This window comes from Caloenas nicobarica, chromosome 6, assembly GCF_036013445.1.
Source record: "Caloenas nicobarica isolate bCalNic1 chromosome 6, bCalNic1.hap1, whole genome shotgun sequence".
Classification (NCBI taxonomy): Eukaryota; Metazoa; Chordata; class Aves; order Columbiformes; family Columbidae; genus Caloenas; species Caloenas nicobarica.
In genome coordinates, this window is record NC_088250.1 from 23,985,296 (window position 1) to 24,012,084 (window position 26,789).

At 37.6% G+C, this 26,789-nt stretch overlaps 2 protein-coding genes across 2 annotated transcripts in view; both read left to right on the plus strand.

Annotated features, from left to right (window-relative positions):
• The first annotated feature begins 632 nt into the window (after positions 1–632).
• Positions 633–7,250, plus strand: GCG (glucagon). The gene is made up of 6 exons (XM_065638107.1): positions 633–730; positions 1,122–1,283; positions 2,096–2,149; positions 3,735–3,872; positions 6,022–6,165; positions 7,226–7,250. The coding sequence occupies exons 1-6, from the start codon at positions 633–635 to the stop codon at positions 7,248–7,250; spliced, it is 621 nt and encodes a 206-aa protein (XP_065494179.1).
• Positions 7,251–13,853: 6,603 nt separating this feature from the next.
• Positions 13,854–26,789, plus strand: part of DPP4 (dipeptidyl peptidase 4) — a 40,151-nt gene continuing 27,215 nt past the window's right edge. The window contains exons 1-8 of the mRNA XM_065637631.1: positions 13,854–13,995; positions 14,086–14,170; positions 22,113–22,211; positions 22,770–22,864; positions 22,984–23,058; positions 24,996–25,048; positions 25,150–25,222; positions 26,378–26,498. Coding sequence (XP_065493703.1) covers positions 13,990–13,995; positions 14,086–14,170; positions 22,113–22,211; positions 22,770–22,864; positions 22,984–23,058; positions 24,996–25,048; positions 25,150–25,222; positions 26,378–26,498 — 607 coding nt within the window. The 5' untranslated portion in view covers positions 13,854–13,989. The remainder of the gene's footprint in view (positions 13,996–14,085; positions 14,171–22,112; positions 22,212–22,769; positions 22,865–22,983; positions 23,059–24,995; positions 25,049–25,149; positions 25,223–26,377; positions 26,499–26,789) is intronic.

The window sequence follows — 26,789 nt, forward strand, 5'->3', positions numbered from 1 at the left end:
ATATTGTGTCATGAATTGAACACAAGCCAATGTGTGGTTCAGTGGTTTTTTTTCTAAGGAGTCATATATATTAAGTCATTATTAAGTCTAGAGGCCTACTGCTGCAGTATTTGTTATTTAAGAAAAAAATAATCTTAAAAGGAAGGTGGAAAGCCAGAAGGAAAGAATGAGGAGCTGCTAATGGTACAGTAGTCTTGACAAAGAAAAGTTTTATTTTGTTTTTTCTCTAGTAAATGAGGTGGAAAAAAATAAAAGTCACACCAATACCCTAGTTTTGCATTAAAACAGTATTATAGAAACACATCTAACGGTTTCCATCAGCAGAACACAGAGCAAAGTAGATACAGACCTTTATCCTCATATTACAAAAGAAAGTGAGGATGCAGGTGCTCTCAGCTCACTTTGCATTCTAGAACAGAGGCTAGAGCCTAAAGATGAGAACAGGGACTATGCCTTTTGAATGCCTACCCAAGGCACTACAGTCTCCATCCAATGGACATGGACCTCATGAGGTCTCAATATCTTCAAGTTTAGATCAGTATTAAGGATGTCTCTATTCAATGTAATTGATTCAGACATAAGTAAAGATGATTACATTTTTCTTTGTTGCCTTATTTCTGTTTTGACAGGAAATGAAAATGAAAAGCGTTTATTTTGTTGCTGGGCTCCTTTTAATGATAGCTCACAGCAGCTGGCAAAATCCTCTTCAGGATACAGAAGAGAAAACAAGGTAAATTCTTTAGATCAAACTTCTAGAAACACTTGGCCTGAACTATTTTTTCTTATAGTTTGAAGCAAAACATACTGTGACTTAAAGATATTTTTTAATATACTGTTACATGGTACTTTATCTACCATTGGAATTGGCAAAAGGTTTTATATTGCGAAGTATCGCATGGAAGATTTTGGAAATACAAACAATAGCTGCCCTAGTTATCCAAGAAGACCCTGTGCAGTATCCAATCTGTTATGTTGATTTATTCACTAATCAGCTAGTGATCAATATGCCACTTGCTTTTTATTTCTGAGAGTATAAAATAGTGAGTTTTCAAAGAAAAGTCAATGAACCTGTAGAATGTACTATAACCATTGCCAATTAACAAGTTCTAAACTTTTCACAGATCATTCAAAGCTTCCCAGTCTGAACCATTAGATGAATCTAGACAGCTGAATGAAGTGAAACGTCACTCACAAGGCACATTCACTAGTGACTACAGCAAGTACTTGGACACTAGACGAGCTCAGGACTTTGTGCAATGGTTAATGAGCACTAAAAGAAATGGGTAAGCATTTTGGTCACATTGCTATAGATCTCCACATACAGAAACAACCGAAAATTTACCTGAATTCAGATTCTTGATTCCAGCTTGCCATCACAGACCATGTATATCATCCTCAAATAAGTAAAGTTCTTAAGGAAAATTTATATATAATGTTAATATGTTATCAGAAATGGGGGATATGAGAAAAATAATTCAAAAATATTTGGATAAATCAAGTGTAGTATCAGTATATTACCTGATATGCCACCTAAAAAGACAATCTCAACCCCTTTGGGACAAATTGTTTCAGTGAATGATTTAAGTTAAATGGGAATAAGATATGGAAATATAATGTAAATGTCTGGGCCATTGGGCCTTAAGAAAACTTTTTTTTCTATGGATACTCTAATCCTGAAGTTTCATTTGTGAAAAGTGAGCTAAGGTTTAACTTTTGTTGACCACTGGATATTTTACCAGTATCATAAGTATACTGAGTTGGCATGTTTTATTGAAAATATAGTTTGATTAAACACAAGCTGAGAGCAAGAATAATGTAAAGGCATGTGAGTCTATGCCCTGTGTTCTAGCAATGTGTCTACAGAATCAAAAAATCTATGATATTAATGCTTTTAGATACCTGTGGAATCTTTAAACAATTTCTAGATATTGTATTAATTTAAATTCATAAGCCTGAAATTATTTATAATATTCATCTATTAGTCATAGTCGCTTATCATAATATTTAAATAATAACCAATAAAATCTTATCAGTTCATGCATGCTCTACAATGTACTGGTAATAATGATCTCATGATTGTGGAATTCCACTACAGCCAACAAGGACAGGAGGACAAAGAAAAGGACAAATTCCCAGACCAGCTCTCAAGGTATTCTAGTTACCACAACTTGTTTTTCAAAAACAGTTCGAGCTCATTTTCAGTTCAACAAGAAAGAAAACAGCTAGTAGTTTTTACAATGTTACAATATTCCAAGAAATACTTATCAAAAGAAATTATCTCACACCTGTTTTTCACAGGGAAACAGGAAATATCTCCATGTTATTTATTCCTGCATCTGTATTCTATAGCAACGTGCAATGGCACAGATTTCAGGAAAGGACATTTCAAGTAATAAGGGAGAGTTACAGAATAAGATAGGAAGAAAAATTTCGTATAGAAAAAGGCTGAAGAAAAAAATAAAAAATCTGTTAAGAAAATCAGTGGGAAGACTAACAAAAGGAAAATGGCCAGGCACCAATTTGCAGAGACCTAATAAAACATGATACAATGCTCAGCCCTAAGAACTCAGTCCCATGTTACATAAACCACTCATTACAGGAAAAAACACAAGACCTGCTGGAGGCCAGTTTTATTTCTTGACACTGTTTTTGGGAGAGGGTTGGGAGGGTTAGAGATTTGAAACAACTAAAACAAAAATCCAGTAAGTATTTTTTCAAAACAGATTGAAATTCCTATATTCATTCTTCCTTTTGTCAGACATTCCAAAGAGGATAGCCGGGGATCACAAAGATCCTTCCGTTCAAAACATTGTCAATATCAGTAACAAATCTGTAATAATGTTTCAGCTTCAATGAAGCAGCATATCTCAACAAAATTAACATTTCATTAAAAATGTTCCAAACAACTCTAGTTAGCACGCTGATGAAATGTGCAGATGGTACTAAATTAGGAGGAATGGTGAAATCCTAAGAATATAAAAAACAATAGAACTAGAGGCCCTGAAAATTGGGTGGAAAGTAGTGAATTCTGAAATAGAAATGCTAGAGAACTTATTCATGGAAAATATTCCATAATATGGCTACTTCTCAGTGCAGCTTGCCTTCCTAAGGGCCAGTGTGGCATAATTTTGTGCTATATCAGAGAAAGAAGCACAGTGAGGTGTAGGAAGAGAGAAGGCAATTGTATTTCTCTATTAAGCTGCAGATGATGAGGCTTGAGATAGTTTCAAGATTATCACTTGGTCAGAATAGCAATTAAAGGAGTATTCACAAAACAATTTGAGATGTAAATTTGAAAGGAATTGAGTCTGAACAGTTTGACTAAGAAATAATGAAGATGAAGGCAGGAGGAGTGGCTTAATGGAAAATTTTAGGTTAACACATAAGGGAACAAAAAATATGCCTGTAAAATACAATACAGTTTGTTGCTCATAGCTAATTAATCTAGCAGAAGACCATTCCAGTGCAGCTATATTTGATTTCAGCACCTGATTTGACTTGTTCAGAACTAGTTCAGGCATCTCTGCACAAAACTGTATTGCATAGCACAGACAATACCTTTAGAACTGGAAGATATCAAGAAAAAAAAATCAATAATAATTTGAGAAGGAAAAAAAAACCCTCCCCCTAATAAGAAATGCTAGTCTGGTAGGTGAGAAATATAAACCAATAAAGGTTAGAAAAAAAAATGTGTCCTTATGCAGTCTACTCCTATAATATTGCTCTTCTTTCAGCAATGCGATCTCCAAGCGTCATACTGAATTCGAGAGACATGCCGAAGGCACCTACACCAGTGATATCACCTCTTATTTGGAAGGTCAAGCTGCCAAAGAGTTCATTGCTTGGTTAGTGAATGGACGAGGAAGAAGAGAGTAAGAATCCATCCATTCCTATTATTAAATTTTGCCTTGCTTTTGGGGTTAGAAATCAAATCCGATGAAACCCTGACATATTTTTGATCGTTCTTGGCGTACTTCATGTTTTTATTTTGTACTAGAAGATATTCTGTGGGTATTAGACTACCATTTTAAACTATTAAGTTCAAATACGGATTAAAAGAAACCTGTTGAGTATGCTGTTACACTCTAAAAGGTCAAGTTATATTTAAGGTCAACATATTTAAAACTAAACCAGACCTTCCTTTAACTACTTTTCCCCCTTCATATATCATTGCTTATGGTCTCCTTAACTATCATCAAGATTATTCAAACCAGTGTCATCTTAAAATACTTTCTCTTTTTTTCCCTTTCACAGTCAATCTTTTCCTCTTCAATATTTCCAAGATTAAATTTTTACCTGGGTCATGAGCTGGTGATCACCATGCACTGGTGATCATTCCCAGCAGTAACTGATGACTTTTTTTCCTCTTCCCATGCTCCACAAACTCCCTCCAAGTTGCTGCTGCCAAAATAACTATCATTTCCTAGAACTATGACTTATTTTCCTTCTAAAGACACCATTACTGCTTTTGCTATGGTTCACAGTTTCCTGGATGTAGTGCTCCACAGTTTTGACCACCTATGTCTCTGATTTCTTTCATTAATACCTTGCTCTCCACGTATTCATTGCAGATTTCTTAAGCTTTCTCACTTCGTCTACTCACTCATGGCTTTATATCTTTTTTCATAATAGTCTTTAAATGGCCTTACTTTCAATCTCCTGCAGGCATCTTCTATCTCATTGTATTTCCAACTCTCCATAGTTAGAAGCTGCACCATGCACATGCCATTCCCCACCTGTTGACTGTTCTGTACGTATTTGTGCCTTTAGATTGTAAGCTCTTCGGAGCAGGGATTTAAGTTCATCCTCTGATTATATATTCTACCAGCTGTAAAGTACAATGTAAGCTTCTCGCACTATATAAAAATAATAAATAATATAATAATAAAATATAATCTGTAAGACAAGATTGTGTGTTGTAGTCAAGGAAGACTAAATAGGTAAAGTAAATTTTGGAAATAATGATGATTTCCTGAAAAAAAACCCAACAAAAACACAGAGTTAAATAAATGAGGTCAGCTCTATATAGAAAGGAAAGGCTGGTGGCACTTCACAGTGATGTTCAGATTTGCCATTGTTTTTCTGTCGTGTTTTATTTTCATGAGTAGAAATAGGGTGTTTTAGAATCTGTAAGAGAGAAATACAACCTAGCTGTGATGAACTGAACTTAGAAGCCTAGATAGACAATTAAATGTAGAGTACTCTTCTGTTTCCAATATTTAGTATTATTTGTGGTCAAACTTGTGTATAGCCTTCCCTGAAATTATTGCATGAAAAAAAACAGTCTGCCTGTCATTGATCCCAGAGGACAGTATGCTTCAGGACCAGTTTACCTTACTGGAACCCACTGAAATCTTCCTATAGTTGACGAGATGAAACAAGGGAGGAAAGTTTTGTAAATCAGGCTCTTGGCGTAACAGTTTTCCAGTGGTCTAAAAAGGACAGAGCAAGAATCAGGATCTGATTCCAAATATAAAATGCTATTGTACAGCAAACAAGCAAAGTGGTGTAATCGAGTTATTTTAAATCCCCAGTAAGGTGCTGCTCTTGATATCTAGATACTTATGCAATATAATTACAAGTATATAACTAGGACTTAAGTCCAATTAAAACAGAAAAAAGTATGAAAATTTGACTATAATGTTTTAGTAGTGACATTTCTTAAATAATGATTCTTAGTAAGTCTACTGTGAGTTTTATTGATGCCTAGTCTCCTTGGCATAGACATTGCAGACTGAGATGTTTTTGCATGTATGGCTTTTTTGAAAATGCTGGAGAGAAATTTAGACTCACCTGAAGGAACAGTCATCATCTGGTACAGGAAGACTTCCATGGTTTATTCTGTCATGCAAATAATGCCTCAAAAGATGTTCTGATATACATTGTGCTACACTAAGCCATAACATCAGGCTCAACCTTTAACTCCTTAAAATCACAGGAAATGTGCTGTGTAATGAGGACCTTTTAAATGGTTTGTTTATTTTGATCTGCAAATCGTTTGATAATTTCTTCCCTCTGAAGTTTCCCAGAAGAAGCTCTTGTGGCTGAAGAAATGGGCCGAAGACATGCAGATGGCACTTTCACGAGTGATATCAACAAAGTCCTTGATGACATGGCTACCAAAGAGTTCCTAAAATGGCTGATTAACACAAAAGTTACCCAAAGGTGCCTGAATTTTGATTGTGTTATTCTTAATATACTGGGATTTTAAATGTATTTATCACGCATAGGGAAAATACTGCTAATTTTTCTCTTAACTATTGACATATCTGGAACCGTTTTACAAACTTTGTTACAGACAGTGATGAACAAGGACAAGACACTAAACAGAACTCATCCCAAATATAATTTGTGTTTTGCATCAGTGGTGAACCTACTTTATATTTTCCTATTTAACTTGAGAGGAGTTTTGCCAATGAATGTTACCAGAAGTAAGGTCATATTAAATTATTGAAAAATAAGACTCTCTTTTGAATGGGCATTATAAAATTAGAAATATTTATTCGTAAAATTACATCAAATTGATTATTCTTTAAAGACCATGATATAAAACACTGCCTTAAATAGTGGCTTGTCATTAGGGAGTAGGGTAGTATAATGTGCATTCCTGATAGTTAACTATTAAAGAACCCTGCTTTAGTTTGCCTGTACATAGGCGAATGCTATTGGCAAAGCAACATTTTCCATCTGAGCTCTGTGAACAGGTTAATATTTAAGAATTGTTTGTTAACATTGACAAAGCATTTCAAAAATACAGAAACACCAACTCAAGGCACATGTGAGTGGGCAGATTTTTTAAAATGTTTGATGTCCACTCTGTAAAAATAAATTAATTTTAGTCTTCGGACTACTCAAGCACCCAAAATGACTAGTTGATCTTGGAAATCTGAAACAACCAATATTGTCTCAAAAAAACCCTAGAAGCTATAGTAAAAATACAATCTTTATTTAGATTTTAATATTTTTGTGTTTGTTTGCAGGTCCGCATTGAAACAAACAATATAGGAAAATAACAATATAGGAAAATAATAATATTAGAAACTATTAAAAAGCTTTTCCTTTAGGAATTACTCTTTTCAATTGTTATGAGAGAGAGGCATTGAGGGGTCTGTAGAACTAACACCTGGAAGTTCTTAAACTGAAAAAATATGTTCCACACATATACATAAATCTTTGGAGATTTATAATATGTCCTGATTGATACTGCTTTTTTTTTTTTTTCCAGGGACCTTTTGGGAGAATACCAGTAAAAATGCAGAATAAAACTGGAATAAATGAAGATCTTCATTGTATCAACTGCCAGTTACTAAGAGATTCTGAAATCTATATTCTGTCATTCACATTGGGTGTAACAAAGCTATGTCACCTTGCATGCCAGGAAATAATTGTACTGTAGTTTAGTGTTGCCAAAGGGTTATATATGGAAAACCTATTGTCTAAGGGATAGTTACCCTAACAGCTTTAAGAGTACGAAAGTTCCATATCTTCATATTTTCCGTTTATTAGGACTGAAGTAACTCCATTTATATTTAATGATAAAATTATTTTTCTAAAAAGTTGACTTCTACACATAGAGGATTCAATCACCAATTGCTAGCAGTTACAAATGCCTGAGAAGTGAATATCCCTCTTAAAACCTTTGTTATAAAAAGGCTAAGCTGTAAGGATATTAAATGATAGCCTTAAATAAATTTTTTCAAGCTTCTTTTCTGTTGACTTTTCATGTGTATATCCCTTGTGCCTCTTTGCACTCCACTTCCTTTTATTCTAATATTTTAGTGTTACTGAGATCTTGGAAGTGGTTTGTTCACAATGATAAAACAAACTCAACATTTTGTCACATTTTCTCCAATACTCTTCTCAGAAAAGATCCATGTGAACTTTGAATTATCTTTAGTTGAAAAAGAAATCATGCAAGATGAAGCTAGAGGAGGAGACGAGACTGAACCGACAAGTATTCTTCATTAGCATAAATTCTAGTGTCTCAGGAAAAGCAGGAGGACAGCTTTGAAAAATATGAAGTGCAATATACTCCATTAGCAGTGGAAACTGACATAATGTCTTCAGATTTTATAAGGCTGCCACGTAAAGCCAACTCAAATGGCCCTGGGGTCACTCTAATTTGTGTTATATTCTTTTCTTGCTTCTTGCTCCAAGAACCACTTTGTCCATCATCTCTTGCATTTAGCAACATTGTACTGCACCTTACAAGCACAACTGTCATTTTAGTAACCTGTGCCTTCTCCATTATGGTGACAGAACATCTTGCTTGCAGATCTCAGGGTTTCTAGCAATCCAAACTACTATACTCTCAGCTGGTGAGAGCATGGTTTTACAGGTACAGCAGTAGCTTCAACTCTCAAATAGCTACAGGTGCTGTTATGCACCTCTTTACATCTCATGACTACCCAAACCCCTTTTCTCCCCATGCTGCAATAGCAATATGCCAGGTATCTAGAAGTGGTTTAAGAGAAAGCCAATGGCCTCAGTATGTATCTAGTAGAAGCTGATGTGAAGCAAGAGCGTTGTTGAATCAGAATTGGCACGATAACTTTTGCTAGGAATAACCAGTATTGCTTTGTGCCTCATTTGTTTTTTAAAGGCATCTGAAACTTTCACTGACGGTCTAGAATTTCTAGCAAAATAATATTAGATTGTCGTCCCAAAGTGCTACAGGAACCAGTATTCTGTAATTTTGGATTAGGACTGATCATACCCAACTTGACATCTAGAACAGCTTCTCGAAAGCAACAGAAAGCTGTTCTAACATCCCAACTTTCAACAATTAAAACTCAGTAGAACCTTTCACTAAAAGAACCCCAAACAAAGAAGCAAACAAAACATACCCCCCCAAAAAACAAACAAAACTACAACAAAACAAAACAAACAAACAAAACAAAACAAAACCACAAAAAACCCCCACAAAAACGCCACAACATAGCATCCAAAATAGCACTGGAGATTAAAAAAGGGAGAAAAATGTATTTATACATGTTTGTTGTTTATTTAATCCCATTTGTACACTGTGGTTTGGCTCCAAGTCCTTCTGGAACTGAAAAATATTCATTATACATAGTTGGATACATATAGTCCAGGCTGAAATGGTGCAAACAGTTAACTATTCTATGTCTATACATAGAGCAATTGTCTTTAAAATGTTTTATTCCACTATGTCCAGGATATTTAGTGCTCTGAAGGATAGGATTCCTGAGTTACAAATCCATTTTCCTGTGGCGTCTGTCACCAGTGTATTTGAGCACCTCCTGATGAGGGCTTTGTCAGCTATGAAAATACAGGTTTCCCACATTTTTACAAAATACATGCTTTTAGGAACTGAGGAGTATAAATTATTTTCTCGAAGTCAGGCAGCTTGCCTGAACACAGCAAAAATATTTAACCTCTAATTTTCTAAGTCCCAATCTAGGGCATGAATCAAAAGACTCTTTTTTCAGAAGACATCCTTTCTTCCAAAGTGAGATGAAGTTGAGTGTGTTTCAGAAGTTCCAAACATGTTTTAGCTCAGCAGGACTAGGACTTATATATCCTGAAATCACAGAGCAAGATATGGGATCAAAAATGAGGTATGTGCTAGAGATTTCTTATACATGCTAAATGAAATTCAGTGAATGGTACAAACGTAGGGAGAAATACGTAGCAGTCACTTCTTCAAAAAGTGTCTATACTAGACAATAGCCTCCCATGTGTGCAGGCTGAGAGAGGGCAGAAGAGCTGCAGCATTCAAGCCTAGAGAGAGCTGCTATTTGTGTTTTAATCTTAATTTCGTACTCTTGTAAGGGTGGGAGAAATACTAGGCCTTACACTCTATGAGAGGTACATTGGTAGAGAAATTCAGGAACAGAGTGGCCTGAAGATGCCTTTTAAATGATAGATGGTTTTCAAAATCTTCAAGCAATGTAGCAACAGCTGCCAATTATATTGATTGCATTGCCTGTGGTGCTGCTGCTTGTATGCAGAGGCTTCAATTTGCTCTTGGCAAATAAAGGAAGGGAAGTGGAACTGCTTAAGGGAATCATGCTCAGGAGCATGTTTCAGCATCACCTATAGGGCTGCACCCTCGTCCACTCTCTTCCTTCCAGTCAAGGCCCCAAACTGTGTATAGCTTATTGAAATCACATACCCTTGTGTGTATGAGGGATCTTAACTTGCATACTATAAAGATGGCACTGTTGCAATGCCCCTTTGTTCTTGATGTGAGTTTTAAGTCTACAAGAGAGTTAGGGTATGAGTCCCATCTTATTTGAAATACACTGTAAATGGATCATAGATGCAGTTTATGGTGCATAATAATTTGTTTGTTTGTTTTAATTCACTCCAGGCTAATTTCTTCACTCTACCAGAAAACTGAACCTTATACCTTCTTTAAGTTGTATGAAAATACTGGCCCAGATGTTTTGACTGTATTGTGTATGTGCACCTTCTACAACTCCATATTCCATGAACTCATGTGTGTATCTGGAGTCCTCTCTGTATGTGCAGATGTGCTGCCTACAATTCCCAGGTGGCCTTATATTAAAAATTGTTTCCAATATTATCTCCTTTATTAACTGCATTTTATATGGTGAGTGTGCAGCATCCTATCGCTTCCAGTCTGTTTACTAAGTATCTAGAAAAATAAGCATATTGAAGCAAAACAAGACGACTAATTGAATTAATATAACAAAAACGAACCAAAACCTGAGATACTCTAACCAATTCAACCATGCTCTGAGGACATTTGGCAAGAATTTCCAGCTGCCAAGAAATTAATTTGATAAAGAAAAATACATAAACTTGTAAGAACTGAATGACAACTGCTACTAGCCACATTGAAGCGGTTGTCCCAATGACAGGACCTCAGAAAATCTCATTTGTTTTCCTGATTTACAGTTAACACTCTCTTCACAATCCTCTCAAACAGAACCAATGTAATGATGAATCACAAAACTGCTCTTATGCCATTTCAGCCTCAAAGCGCAAGGCAACAAAAAGAAATTATTGGGGAGAGGAGACATTTTACATATATTTGGTATCAAAAGACACAGTCAAGTAGAATTTGAACACTCCTTGGTGCCAACAGCATTTTTGCCTTTTCTTCCTCACAGCACATTTGAAGTAAGCCGCTGAATCAGTACAAAACTTTCTCCAGCACATATTTTGTCTCCCATAGCCACACACTGAGACATCAGGAACATATTATTGCACCTGTAAAGTAGACTGTATACATTTTAGTCACAAACAGTAATTTTTTTTTTTTTGTTCTGCAGAGAGCTTATGTTTTCCATTTTTCCTGTTTGACTTCTCTAAATATTTCTGGAGGAAAGACTGAAATATATAAACAGACTTTGAACAATGTCTTGAGTTTCACTGATGCTAGAAGTCCGAAGGAGAAATCACATCTGGAAGGTCCACCAAGTGTTTGGGAAAGCCAAGCTTCAGGCTGAAAGCCATATTTTGGTTCTTCCTAGTAAGTAGCTTATTTTAATCATACAACTTTTTATGAATACTTTTGTGCTCAGCATAAAATACGATGAACAGCTAGGGCTTCTCAAATTTTATTGTGTAGCAGCTTCTACCAGCTATTTATGTTTTTACTCTCTTGGCATCGTATTAATACGTCTGATTGCAGAAGAACAGCATGGTATAAAGTAATTTGCAATATTTAGCTGGAGCATTTTTTTTAAGTCTCAGGCTAGAATAAAAACCAATCTGACAGAGCATCAGAAGCACAACCACCACAATCATTTTTGGGACCACGGGTACTTTGATCAGACAGGAGGAACTTCAATTTTTTTCACAGTGTAGAGAATCACTGATACGAACTATTGCAAATAAATGGAAAATATATTCTGCTATACTGACTCTTACTGGATCACTCAGCTGGTTCTGAGTACAGTATCAGGTCCCATAAGCCTCTCTGGTATGATCAGAGTCAGAAGCACTGTACATGATTGGACATTTTGATCTAGATACATGAATCCAGATTTCCAAAGGTGCTTAAAATTGTGTACCCACTGAAACTAGCAGACGCTAGGCATTTGCTTTGTCAGCATATTTTTTCTTCTTAGAATTAACCACTGAGAAGCATTAAAACCTTGCAGATAATCTTTCAAAACATTATTAAACTTTGAATTGGCCATGAAAAGCTTGGTAACATTCAGGTACATTTTATCAAAAGACATTATCACAAGACATAATTTGAGTGTACTGCACTTGAGACACAGTTATGATCACTACTTAAATGTTTAGAAAACAAAGTACAGATTGGCTGAATTATATCTTGTGATTCCTACTCACTGGGAAAAGCAAAATTCAGCCCAGGGGTGGGGTTTGTTTTGATTTTCGTTTTTATTGTTGTTGGTAAGATGAGCAAGTGCACAGAATACCAGATCAATATTTAAATGGAGCTGTAAGATGTTCTGAAACTCTGGTCACCTATCTCACCGCATATACAGCATAGTAGTTTGAAAAGTAACGTAAAAGACTGCCATTTCACTGTGATTTTACTTTATAAAACTGGACTTATCTATACACAGAAATTAATGTTAAACAAGCTGTGAATCTGCAGCACGTTAGATCCTCCATCGTAAATGAGCAGCATGGAACCACTGTGAGGGCACATTAATGGTTTCCTAAGGTAGCACAGTGTAAATTCTAACTAGTTGTAACCACTACCTTGAAGGAGAATAGTATACAACAATGAGCAGAGCATAAGTTTATATCTAGATGAAGTCTATTACTTTCCGCATAGACAAACCCTTAATGTTTGTAAATACTTTGGGTTACTCTAAAGGAGATATATCTATCATAAAAAATTCCTAACACACTTCCAGATACAGATTACTTAAGAAACAGCAGCAAAATACTAAATGCTGTGCTCAACCTGCAGAACTGGAATGAAGGAACAAGCAGCAAAACTTTACTGAAAGCTCTGACAAGTCTTTTGAAGGCAAGAATATTCACTATATCCCTTGGCTTCGAGTCTCTTCCTCTTGCTTTAGTGGATCACATACTTTTTCCATTCCATTTCTCAAGTTGCAAAACACCTATGTCTCTCTATGATAACTGCTAGTGTTCTGCAAATAGAGGGGGAAAAAGCTAAGGTAAACAAAACCAAAAGCAGTCAATAACTAATTTTTTGAGGCTAGATTTCTTAAAATAATTCCAGAAATTCCCACAGCTTTCTGACTACTCGGTGATGCTCAGCTTTTTAAACAATCAAATGCTTTATAGTTTTGATTTAGAGGTTATTCTCAGTCTTTTGCACAAATTAGTCCTACTGCCTCAACACATACTCAAAATTCCCCTTGGAAATTGAATTGTCTGATGTGATAAACCATCTTCAGAGCTAAATTTTAAACTTGTATCCTATACTTCCATTTCCTTGTCTTGATTTAAAATTCCATTTCGCAGGCTTAACACATCCATCTCTCCTTTATTCCAAGAACCAGTGCCAAAGAAATAAATATAAGCCCTTCCTGCAATTTTATCCATCTTTCCATTCCTTGATTGCCAGAGAAAGAAGTTCAAAGAGCAGAAACTTTACAAGAAATGCTTGTATTATCAAAGAATCAGGAGCTTTGCCATTAGCGTTTGAAGGCATTTCCCTTCTGGGACTTCTGTGTGGCTGTTATCTGATTTCCTACATAAATCCTTTCGGTGTCAAAGGTCCTTCCTCTTTAATGTACAGCTTTGTCACCGCGCTCCAAGTGTTTGAACTGAAAGAGAAACCGCAGCTCAAAAAAAGCAACACACGAAGCTGCAAAGCCAGCAGAAAAACCGCGATCTCGCACAAACCCCGGTGCCGGGCGCTCCTTGCCTCCTGCAAGCGGCAGCCGCCCCCGGTCCCCCGCCCAGGCGTCCAGCGCGGCTCCCAGGGAACGTCCCCGCGGGCAGCGGCAGGATCGCAGAGGCACCCGTCACCGGCTGCGCTCCGCTCGCCTTCTGCGCCCTGGGCAGCTGCTCCGCCGCTGCGCTGCTCCGCTCAGCGCCATGAAGGTGGGTCGGGGAGAAGGGCGGCGGGTAGGCGGTAGTGCCCGCGGGCCCTGCGCGGCCGCGGATGCCGTCTGACGGCACTTCTCCTTGCAGACTGTCCTGAAGTGGTTGCTGGGGATCTTGGGGGTCGCCATCGTCGTCACGGCCATCTCCGTGCCCCTGGCTCTGCTCACCGGCAGTAAGTCCGCGGCGGGGCCGAGAGGGGAGGGCGGCGGAGGGGCTTCCTGCGGCCAAGGGAGCTCGGGCTCTGCCCGGCTCGGGGGATCCGTAGCCGGGACGCCCACTGCGGCGGGGGAAAGTTTTGCTGGAAGTTTGTGTGTTACGGAACAGGGTTTAAAGAGCTGGAGGTCCTGGGACACTGGGATGTACTTTCTCAAGAAGGTGTCTTACCTGGGAGAATGGGGAACGCGGCGGGGGGGGAGTTAAAAAGTCCCTTGAGTCCCATGTGACCTGAGAAAATACTAGTTGTAAGCATTATCTTTCTCAATACTTTCCTTTCCTATTGCAGCTAAAGGCTGTAGAACCAGTAGTAAAATGCCACTTGGTCAGTTTTCTAGGGTGCATTGAGAGCCAAAATCATAATCCCTCTAATTTGCTTTGTTTGCACAACTTTTGTTAACGTTATTGAGTAAAATTATATATGCAGCACAGTTACAGAGGTCAGAAAAGTAGGAAAAGATCTGGAATGCATTTTTGGACTCTGATCAGTGTGTACTTTCCAGGTTGTCCTTGTAGCTCTGGATGTTAATGTAAAACAGCATTAAATCCTCATCAAGCAATGCATTGCTTCCAGCTGGTAGGACAGAGCTGCAAGTCTTTTTGGGTTCTTAACGATTAACAGCTGAGCAGTAGTGATATGTAGAATTCAGCACTGCAAGCTCTAAGGAAACAAAGTGTTTTCTAGACTAGACCTTTGGAGGTCTTCTGTTTGCGAGGTGCACTGCAAGAAGTGTGAAAACGTGCATATTGATCTTGACAGTGTGTTCAGAAATGAACACAGCAGTTGCTTACGTGCACAGAAAGTTCTGGGGTTTTTTTGATATGTCAGTTAAAGAGGCAAGCTTGTGTCACTAGTGTTCCTAAGGCATAATTTACATTAAAATTTTGAAATTCAGCTCTGTCATTATTAATAGTCATTCAAAACTAGATTTTCGAAGTCGAGATCTCTTAATTATATACTTCTGGGCTATAACTTGCATCAGTGGATACTGACTGTTATTTTTGGAAAAGTTTTTGCCATTTATCTCTAAAAAGCAGATTTTTGAGGTGACAGAAAATACTCTTAGTTTCAGAAGCTGGGAAGAGCAAGAGAGAGGGTCTTAATAGCCTATCAGATACAGGTGCATGCACATAACACCTAGTGAAAGAATTCAGGATGCTGGCCTGACTTCTGCTGAAGAGTTGGTGCTTATCTAGCATAATGCCAGTGCTATGTCTTAGTGGAAATCAAATTGGTTTTCTTCTTTCATGAATCAAAGTACAGGAATCCTTTTGCTGTAGCAGTGGCTGCAATTTAGAATCAGTCACTGAGTATATGGTAAAAAGATTTTGCTTTAAAAAAACACTTCTGTTGGATGATATAGAATATCACCATGCTTTTAGCCTTGGCTTGTGTCATTTTGCTTGTAAAAGAGTAGGGCAATGTATCAGGTTTTTTACTGTTTACAAATTAATGTGTGGGAAATTACCTAGCACACCTAGGTAGTTCACTAGGTTCCTCTGGATAAGATAAGGATGGAGACGGAGACATCCTAGTTCAAAAACTTGAACTTCTGTTTTTTTCCGAAATCAGGCCAGCAGTAGTGTCTGAATAACATCTGTGACCATTATAGTTCAGGAACTGCAGGGTGATTTTGAATTTTTGACTGAAAGGTGCTAAACAAATGTTTTCTGTTAGCTGAGAGTGTACAGGTGGTGCACGTATAATTATCTCATTATAGGTTAGAACACTTGATCATGGACAGTTTGATTATATAGCTTTTATGAATGACCTCAGGGCACATGAGTCAGCGGAGGTTGCGTCCTGGGGCAATTCAGGTGCCGGACTGAGTACAAAATGAAAGGTGGCAAAAATTGAGGAGTAGTGCAGAGGAGGAGCAACTCGTGTGACTGTGACTATGTGAATTCAAAGTCTGTTCTGGTAAAAGTCATTGTAATAGCAGTGAAGTTTTTATTCCATCCCAATGGTTCGAGCATTATGCAGGGATGGAAAATGATGATTATTACTATACACAGATAATTTTGAGTTTGGATTTCTTACCTTTGGCTTGCTGCTCTTCTCCCTGCCACGCTTCTAGATGTACTTTCATTTGATAAGCTTAGTAGTCATGCAGCACAGAACTAGCTTGATAAATGGGCTCCAGCACTGTGGATGGTTGTGAAATTTTGCAACTCCGGAGGAGTTCTGGCTTGTGGGCTTGGCAAGTGGAACTTGAGCTGCTTTTCTTGCAGCTATTTAGCATGGGCAAAAACTGCAGATTTAAATTTGCAAAAGGGTTCCCCAATTTTGGGTGCAGCCTTTCAGTATTTACTTTGAGGGTCTTCAGCCAGATCTGTGTACAAAATTCTATACATTTTTTTTATACCCACTGCCTATTTTTCCACCATATTTTATATTTAATAATCACATGAGGCTACTTGCATGAAACAATTTAATCTCAAAACAGCCTTGGGGTTGTATTCGAAGTCCGTCGATGAAAGCATTGTTGTGCTTTGAGGAGCTATTCAAGAGGTGACTACAGTAGCAAGTGGTTACCCTTTAAGCATGACTATTTTCTAAAACTTTATGGTCTGTCTGCTCATGATTCACTTATCCACTTACTTACACTTCTTCCATTGTTTTTTTCTTTTTTTTTGTCTCCTGTAACTTTCCATGCAGAAGGCAGATTGAAACATGCAGTGGCCATACACCATTATCTCTTTAACACCAGTTCTTGTTATGGCCAGCTGGGCAGAAGGCCAGGAATGAGAGCAAAAGTAGCCAGTGCCGAGGGCAGAAAGGAGACACTGTGATATCTCGTATCCTTCGGCTGCCATGAGCAAGTCATGAACAGCCTTATAGTGGGGGTTCCTATACAACCACCTGGTTATGAACCCAGTTCCTTCACCCAGAGGTCTGATTCTCCAAGGATGAGACACTCACTAAATGAGAAGGCTCATCAATGTAACGGTTAGATGATACTGTGTATGGGCTTCTGTGGTCTTGTGATAAAAATGTACCTAGAAGAGGCTGGAAAATCACAGCAGGTACTGGGGATTTAATGACTTTCAGGTGCCTGAGGGTACTTTGAGAGTCTGATGCCTAACTGATGTGTTGGGTATTACTAGTGGCAGGTAGAAAGCTACCATAAACAGAGATAAGGACTACTGGCAGCAGGAGTCCAATAAGTTCATGTTGTCATCCTGGATTTGAAGTTGAAGAATGCTGAGACAGCTTAGTGCTCCAAGGACTCGAGAGAGGTGAGGCTGCAAATCTTCCTCACAGCCTTGTTAATGTATAACTGATAAGAAAAGGAAAAAGAAGTCTCCAAATAGCTCTCATCATTGTTCTGTTGGGGATGGTCTATCTACAATCTTCCCCTGTTTATCGTATCTACATTCTGTCCTGAGCTAAGCAAATTTGTTACTGGGTGGTGCGGAGGAGTATCTATTGCTGATGTCAACACCCTGCTTGCAACTGAACAGTATGTTTAAAATACAGAGAGGCTTCTGGCTGATATACAACACTTGCATTTGATGACCTGTGCCACAAGTTGAATGAATCTGGCAGCTGTTATCTGTCACAGTTTTCTTGGGAATACAGGGGTCCTGTGTTATTCCAGTTTCTGAAAGGCATTAGGTTTAAGAATGTTTAAGGAGAAAGCTAGAAAATCTGTAAGGGAATTTAAATCTATGGATTAGAAATTGATCTTTGAAGTAGAATCCCTTTAATCTAGACTCAAAAATGAAGGTTTAGATAAGAATCTTGACTCTGTGTGGTATTTTTAGAGAACGTTTATATGAACAGTGAGCAGTAATTAATTCCAGTAACCTAGCGTCAGAGGACTTTCATAAAAGTCATGGTTGACATTCTCTCCAAAGTTATATGGGAGATACAGCAAGTTGATTATTATGTTGTGAGTATGCTGTAGACTTGTCTGACCAAAGAGTCTTTTGGCTTGAATCCGATTGTGCTAACTATTCTCTTTTCCCTGTGTATTCATGAGCCTTGCACTGTGTTACAGGCTCCTTATAGTTTCTGTGTTATGTGTGACTATATTACATTTTTAGCTAGTGAAGGAAAAGATGGAGAATGGAAATGTTTTCCTGCTGTATGTCCTTGACATCTGTAACTGTCATTTAACTCAGTTATCTACCACAATTCAAATGTTGAGTAATATAATATTAAAAAAAAAATACCAGCAGCGGATTGGTATCTGTAGAACACTTCTGCTATTTTTATTTCCTTGCTTTGCTTTTTTTATTTCCTTGTTTTGCATGAGATGGGGCAAATTTGATAGGGACTCCAGAGCTATTGATTACAAAGTTAATGATTACCTCCCTCTGGGGATGTCTCTGCAGCCCCAGGGAGTGATGCCTGGGTGAGCTGCCCCAGGTGGTGTCAGGTGCTCATCTGTTGGTTATGGTCTCTCCTGGGTGTCACATTGCAGTCACTGGGAATCAAATGGCATTCCGGGCTAAGTGAACCTTTGGCCTGACCCAGCAAAATCAGATTTACTTTCTTCATTGCTGGAAATCCATTTCTGTGCTCTGTTACCTTATCTCAGGCAGTTACTGGGGGCTTGAGTGTAGGGGAGGAGGTTTTTGAGTGCTTTTTTACACACGTTGGAAGAGGAACAGGGAAGAAGGAAGGTTTGGAAAAAATAGCCTGAACTGTCACTTGTTTTTCTGACTAACTACTGAATCAGTCAGGTTTCCCTTCTTGCATCTCTCATGCTGCTCCTAAATTACACTCTTAGATTGCAGATGATTCTCACGCTTGTTCTGCTCTCACTTTAAAAGTGGTAATACTCATTCACCTCTTCTGGGTTTTGTAGTTTCTCTATCCCTTTCATTCTCATTATTGCGGAGCATCATGCTTGTGCTTGTCTTTCCCTTGTTGTGGTGAACATGCAGTATAGCTTCTGTTATTACAGGCTTTATAGTTTACCGTCTCTTTTAAATTGGCTTCATGATTTCTTGCTCTTTTTTATGACATATGGAAATTAGTAAAATGTGCCTTGACGCTGGATAATAAACAATACCTATATCAAAAGTAATTTGTCAACAACTTTAGATTTTGGTATGGTGATGTGTCATACCACAAACCTTACACAATAGTTAAATTCTTGTTTACTTTACACCTTACACCTACAGAAACCAACTCACTTTTTCTCGAGGAGTGACATATTAAAAAAAAAATATATCCAAATTTGAAACAAATCTGTTTATCAGCTTCATATGAGTAGTACTTACATAAAAGGTTAAGAGCCTTCTTCCCAGAAGGACTTACTAAGTTTTTGCTGTTGTAACAGGGGTACTATGGTGTAAATATTTCCAGTATATCATTATGACCATGGAAATATGTATGTGCTGCTGGGGGTGAGAATAGGGTAGAGATGAAGAGCTAGTCATTTTGAATTTAGAAAAATAAGGCTATATCTGGAATAGTCAAAAAAGAAAAATATCAAGAAAATTCAGCATTCACAGCCTCTCTGAGGAGCCGAAGAGTAAAAGAAGCTCTTTTGCTAAAATATGAACATACATTGACCTGTATCAAATCTTCAAAGCCAATAAGGTGCTTTTGAATGTTGATACCTACTTTATTTTGTCAAAATAAACATGTTTGACACTTTTTTCAAATCAAATCTGAACAAAAGAACTCAAATGCAGAATTCAATGTACGTTGAGTATCTTTGGTCGGTGGCATAATGTGGATAAATAAGAATTTACTGGAAGTAGCCTATCTTCCAAATTAAGAAAATACTTCAACTATAACTTTCATGACTGTACCCTTACAGCTTGGCTTGTGTTTTCATATTCAGTTACTATGTGGAAGGTGTTGACAGAAAATGAAATTTTAATTTTATACACAGCCAACAAATCTTAATAGTGGCCTGATTTTTAGTAATGAGACCTCAGCAAAATATGTATGTCACCAGGGGAAAAAACATTCATCAGTTTGGAAAAATCCCTAAACCTGTTCATCAGCCACCTGTCTTAAATTGTTCCTGCTTTTCCAAGAGAGAATTTTGTTGCTTTCCGAAGCCCCTTTAATTGAAAGTGACACTTACTCAATTAGGAAGGGGAGAAGTGATATTCCCAACTAGACAACTGTGCATGAATATCAAATGCACTCTTGTTCCTAATCCATCAAATTAAATACTCAGTTAATGTAGAATCATTAACCTGAAAAATTAAGATTCTCACAGAAACTTCATGAGCAAGAAATCTAGACTAGTAATTTTTTAGAACAGTAAAATTTCAGATGGAATTGAGGAAGAAATTTTTTAAACCTTTGCTGAGCATCTTAGACTAAAATCATTGTTTATTATGGCTCTTGACTTTTATAGCAGCAATGGCTGTACAATCTGTGCTGTATATATCCACTGTGCCTATTCTTTGGAAATAAGAGTAAAGTAATAATAGCTAATATAAATATCTTCCTGTCACGTTCCCGATGTCACATGTATTTAACCTGCAGAAAGATAGCCTGCAAAAATTATTGTGAGGTGCTCTTCTCTGTGCGTGTCTCCAAGGACTTTGCATTTTTTTTGGCATAATGAAAGAGGAGGCTCTCTGTTTAAAAGTATCTCAAATACTGGGACTCTGAGGATTGATAGGGGCAGGTTATTGCCTTGGCTGATCAGTCACTACATCTGTAGTTGAGTGTTTTTATCAATTGTTTTTATCCTAGGTCTTTTGATTTGTACTGGTACTAATAAAAAGGGAAAGATTTAGCCAGTTGAAATAAAAATTACTTTGCCTCTGGACTGTGTAGGTTTCCATTAGAAAAAGAGAAGGCAGGGGAGAAAGCAGGAAGAAAATTGCACACCTGAATTCAAAAATCGTATTCTTTGTTTTCAGAGTAAAAAGATCACAAAGACTCACAAACCGTCTTTTAAATTATTTTTATTATTATTTGAACCTTTCAGATTTGGAAGGAGTAGCTTGTGCACTGCAGCCAGTAAGAAAGAAATATTTTTCATAGAAGTTGATTGTAGTGCATTGGAGCTGATGACCAAACTCATTAGTGTAACTGGGTTTAAAATTTCACTTAGTCTTTTCACTGTAACCCAGTTACTTGGCTTTAATTTTGCAGTCAAAATAATAATGTTGTAGTAAACATTAAGATACCTTGGTGAAAAACACATCAAGAAAGGGATAAATATTTAACCAGTTATTTCATCATAAGTTTATCAGTAAGCATTTATGATTTATTTATTTTTTTTAAATTAGAGCTTCCCTGGAAATTTTACTGCTCCTCAGATATTTTTTGAGACATTTCTGAAATTTGAGTAATAGTAAGCAGATTATTCACAGTTGAAGGGTGCATGAAGAAAAACAGCAGTATTAAGGAATATGTGATCAAGCACAGCAGCTGCTTTAATTTTAAGGTATCTTTCAAGGTCTGTACATCTACTCACATGGATGCCACATTTCATTCATCTGGACAGCCTTGCCCATCCACCACTCTCAAACATGAGCATGTATGTCTCTGCTTTGCATGATCCACGCCACAACTGATGTCTTCTGCAAATATTAGCAGTCAGGGTTCTGCAGTGAAGTTCACGGTGAGCACAGGAGGGAAAAGCACTAAGATCACTTCAGTTTTTGAGGAGTACAAGTAAGCGTTTCATGAGGTAAGTGGGCTGGAGGTCTTCTGTTTATTTTTGTCTCTGCAAAAAGGTATTTTCATTTACTCAAAAGATAACAGCTCTTGTGTATCTAAAAGTAAAAAAACAGCAGAGAAAAGGCATGTGTGATTTTTACGTCAGTTTGTTGAGTGATCTCACTGATACTCCTTTATTTTACGTTTGCTGAATTTGTCTTCCAGTAAAGCATTAGTGCCTTCTCACTACTAGTATTTATGAGCTGGTTAGCTAAAATATATCAGTATCTCTTCTGCCTCTTTCTTTCAGAAAGTATTTCTGAGCCTGATTCACGAAGAACATATACTCTACAGAATTACTTGAACGATGACTATAAGTACAGAACATATAATTTGGAGTGGATTTCAGGTAATTCATTTCTACATAAAGCATGAATATCAAGAAAACGTACTACCTTCAGTAAACTCGTATCTTCATGCTGAGGTGATGACTATGTCCTGAAAAAAAACCCTCGTTTAATTATTTATTGGCACTATTATAGAAAGGCACGTAGCTCAAAGAGTTGTGATTTTTTTTTTTTTTTTTTTTTTCCCCTTAGATACATGTTCATGTTCATGGCAAGCTATATTCTCCTACTGCCAAAAGAGCATAGTTACTTTAATGGTTTTTTTGTAGAAGCATGTTTTTACACGGAAGTATGTCAGCTTCTATAGGGTGCTTTTCCTTTTGAATATGCCTAGTGCCCTAAGGAAAAGAGATGCCAGAAGGTGGAAGATGTGAGCCCCAGGACTACATTTTGTGAACATTCTTGTGCTATAAGCATCCTTTCATTGCAGAAGTGGGAAACACAACATCGACCAGTTTTTAAATTTTATTTCCTGCTTAAAAACTTAAGAGGAAAAGAAAAGAGTCCAGTGAGCATTTTACCTATTATTTATTATTATAGCAGCTTTCTTGTTCTTCTAGGAAATCAGTATCTTCACAAGACAGATAATGGGGACATCCTATGTATCAATGCTGACACCGGAACATCCTCAGTGATCTTGGCGAATACAACATTAGTATGTTGACTTAAATATAATATATGCAGATGTCAGGAAAGGTATTAAATTCAGTGTTTTGTTCTGCACGTTTCTTTGGAATCAGTGCTTTATGTGTCCATTTTGTCCTTTGTTTGCAGGATAAATACAAGGCAACCACGGTTCTATTGTCTCCTGACCAAAAGTTTGCTCTTCTGCAGTACAGCTATACAAAGGTACAAGTGCACGTTAGTTCTCTGAGGATGAAGCTGGGAAATAAAGGTTTGGGTACAACTGAGCAAGAAGGTGGTCCTGAAAGTATGGTTGGCAGAGGCTGAAAGCATGTGAGGGAAATGCAGGAGGATCTGTGAATGAGATGGATGTCTGCATGGGAACAGTGAAGCTGAGCAGGCAGCAGGAGGAGAACAGAGGCTGGTGGTGTCTGTGAGCTTGGCAGAAGAGATATGGCTGCCTGAGAAAAGAAGCTGGATAAAAAGTGGATGGAGCGATGTCACAAGGAGAGTGAGGCTGGGTGGTTTATTTGGAGAGACAAGCTAGAAGAGTAGATAGGCATGACTGTTCAAGGAATTGTGCGGGTAAGAAGTGACGAGGAGATACACTTCTACATATATGCCATGTATACATATAATTATTACATTGTGGTGTTAGGACATAAGAATTTAAAACTGAGATGAATTAAAAGCATCATGTGTTTACAAAGGAATGCTGTTCTCTTGTGCTTGGAGTGGACTTGGGTGTCCTTGTTCCCTACTGGCAGCAAGCACCCTAAAAACTTGCAGCACAATGCCTCATCCTGGCTTGGTGCTGAACCATGCAACAAAGGTCAATGTAAGTTTATGCCAGCTGGCATGAAAACCTGGCCCTGTGTGCCACTTGAGGACAGTTACAGAAACCTAATGAAGGTGCTAATTTGCCCTACAGTGTGTGCACTGAGAAGCCAGTAACTTTGTTGTTGTTTCCCTTTTTTTTTTTTTTTTTCTTCTAGAGAGCTGCTTGTTTTCTTTGTAAGAAACTCAGTGCTGACTTGTGCAGTGCACAAATACTTGAGCACTGTGTCACTGAGCTCTGTCTACATGTTCTGGCTTTGCAGTCCGAGAGTGCCTCTCACACTGCACCGGGCCCAGTCCATGCACTCAGTCATCACTTTTTTGCAGTTTTAGCTTCCTTGTTAGGTACTACTAAGCCAGTTGCCTTTTGTCTTTCTGAATTGTTCAGAACTGTTTGGCTTTTCACAGCATCATTGGCAGCCACAAAATGCCTTATATTTTTCCAGCCACCCCAGACATCCTCTCTACTTGTGATTTATTGCTCTATAGTATTTTATTTGTTGCAGTCGTAAGAGTTAATGTTAGTTTAATGCTGAAACAAGATCCTTTAACCTTTATATAATAGTGTGATTGAAAGTTGTTATTATTAATCTTTATTGCACGAAAACAGAGTAACAAAGTGAATCACAAGGATGCAGACACTTCTTATGTAATAGCCATCTGGTTGTGTATTACTGTTATTGTTTTATATCTTCATACAAATCTTTAAGAAGCATCATAGAAGGTAGCATTATTGTAGCATGTCAACACCATGGGCTAAATCAAACCTCTTCAGGCCCATGTAGTGAAGACATTTGAACATACCTTCATTATCATCATCATCTTTCTCTCTGTAAATGCCCACAGAGCGATACAGAGTTCAAGATGCGGGTTTCTGAGAGAAAGAGTTTGTGACAGTATGAACGGGAATAGGTCACCCTGGATCTAGAGGACCTGCTACAGAAATACTGCTTGGACTTATGAGGGCTACTAAACAGTGAGATGTCAAGTTAAATAATGCAGCATGGAAAATGAGACAGAAAATAGCAAGTGTGCCAGTACGGCAGCAGGAGGAAGATTAACTGCATAACTACAATAATCTGCCATGTAGCTACAAGGATTTCTGAAAATCTGTGGCAGTTCTGGCCTCAATCAGTCAGTGGCCTCTGTCATAGTATTTAAGCGATGACCCCAGAGGATTGGCAATTCCTTAGTCTTTTCTTAAACCTTGCAGAGATTTGTTACCCTTGTATGTTTGTTGTGTTCTGTCTGTCATGCAAAAGTGTTTAAGAGGTAATTTGAATCCTGGTGAATTTTTTTTTAATATTAAAATAATTCTTTTGCAGTTGTGGAGGCATTCCTACATAGCTTCATATCACATCTATGATTTTAATAGCAGGTCAGTAATTTTTGCATATGAGATGTAGTTTTAACATTATTTTGCAATGAAATGACATTTCAGTGATTTCTGTTAGCTGCATTTTGGTTTTGTTTTTCCAGTTCTATCCTGGATGGAAGACTACTACCTAACGATACACAATATATATCCTGGTCACCTGTTGGTCACAAACTGGTTAGTAAAGAAAAGTAGACAGTCTTTTTTGTACACATGTCATGGAAACTGACATTGTATGTACCCCTGAGGTTTTGGGACTTTCCTGCTGCTAGATGAAGTAGCAGATCTAGTTTCCAAATTGACTGCTGCTGCTGGAAAGACTCCAAAATGCCTCTGCCTGTTATGTTTTGGTTTGTTCTTTAATTAAAAGGCACTCCTGACAGTAGTAGTGACCCCAGTAGTCATATGATGCACAAATGCACAGGAATTTTGTGTTTTTACTAGTTGCAGACAGTAGTTCATCCCTTTCAAAGGCAACAGCATTACGATTGTCTACTTAATCATCACTGTGATTTTTATCTCCTAATTACACCATAAGCAATGAAGTGTTGATGGATGCATATAACAAGGAAAAGAGGAATAAAAATATCTCTTGTACTCTTTCCCGCTGTCCTTTTCTTCCTCGTCTCCCCACCTAGTCCATGGCAAATGTGACAGCCACTGTGTTTGCAAGGCTTGTGCATTCCCCATGGTGAGTGTTGGATCTGACTGAAGATCTATCACAGGAGAATGTGGTGTTTGTTTATTCTTATTGCTTGTACTGTAGGGATTATAGAGCAGAAACACAGAAGCAAGGAATGTTGAAAAGGCCTTTCTGCATTGCAGAGCAAAGCTCTGGCATAAAACTATGTTGTTCAGTTGTAGGAGAGGGAGAACAGGGGTGATTAGAGAGGCAGGCAGATGCCAAAAGTTAAAGGAGTTCTGAGCTCTACTGAAGAAATGCAGATCTATTAGCAATGCTGAGACCCCCAGCAATGTTTAACTGGAGTACTGAGAGTTTTCTTTGAAAGACAAATTAGTGAAAAACAGCCCCTAATGAAGGAAAATAAGTTTGTATCTCAGCAGCAAATGACTAGCAAGATTTTCAAAGCTTGGTATGGTAATCATGTCATTTATCGTAGTTTATTGTTTTTTGCATCTAGACCTTAAGTTAGGTTGCTATACCTGATTTGTGTTAGTAATTCAAGTTTGTGAAGTTTCAGTGATGTTTGGTGAAATGCGATCTTCAAAGACAGTTTTTTTTCATCTGATGTAAATTTCCCACTAGGTGTGGCAAAGGAAAGAGGTAGCTTTTACTGTAACAGTAATTGTAATCACAATGATGTTTTGCAGGCATATGTTTGGAATAATAATATTTATATAAAAGCTTCACCAACAGCAGAAGCTGTGCAAATCACTAAAAATGGAGAAGAAAATAAAATTTTCAATGGAATACCAGATTGGGTTTATGAAGGTAACTATATCAAGCATATTTTATTTTGCATGATGATGTAAAAATTTTGGTTTATTGTAACTTTTATTATTACTGTTGTCTCATTTCCTGTCATTCAAAAGTTCAAAATAATCGTAAGTCTGGATTTTAACAGAAGCATGCATCTTTACCCAAGCTTAATACCTGGCTAGCATGAGGATCTAAAAATGGAAATGAGTTTGCCTAACTTGCAATGCATCACTGGAAATTATAGTGTGTGAATTAACTTCATCCGATAGTTTGTAAGCATTGATCTAATGTCTTATTTTGGAA

Bases quoted from the DNA above. Each gene is read 5' to 3' on its own strand.
- GCG (XM_065638107.1), top strand. From the start codon at position 633: ATGAAAATGAAAAGCGTTTATTTTGTTGCTGGGCTCCTTTTAATGATA. The intron at 2,150-3,734 runs GTATTCTAGTTA...CTCTTCTTTCAG, and splicing joins TTCCCAGACCAGCTCTCAAG to CAATGCGATCTCCAAGCGTC. The intron at 3,873-6,021 runs GTAAGAATCCAT...TTCCCTCTGAAG, and splicing joins AATGGACGAGGAAGAAGAGA to TTTCCCAGAAGAAGCTCTTG.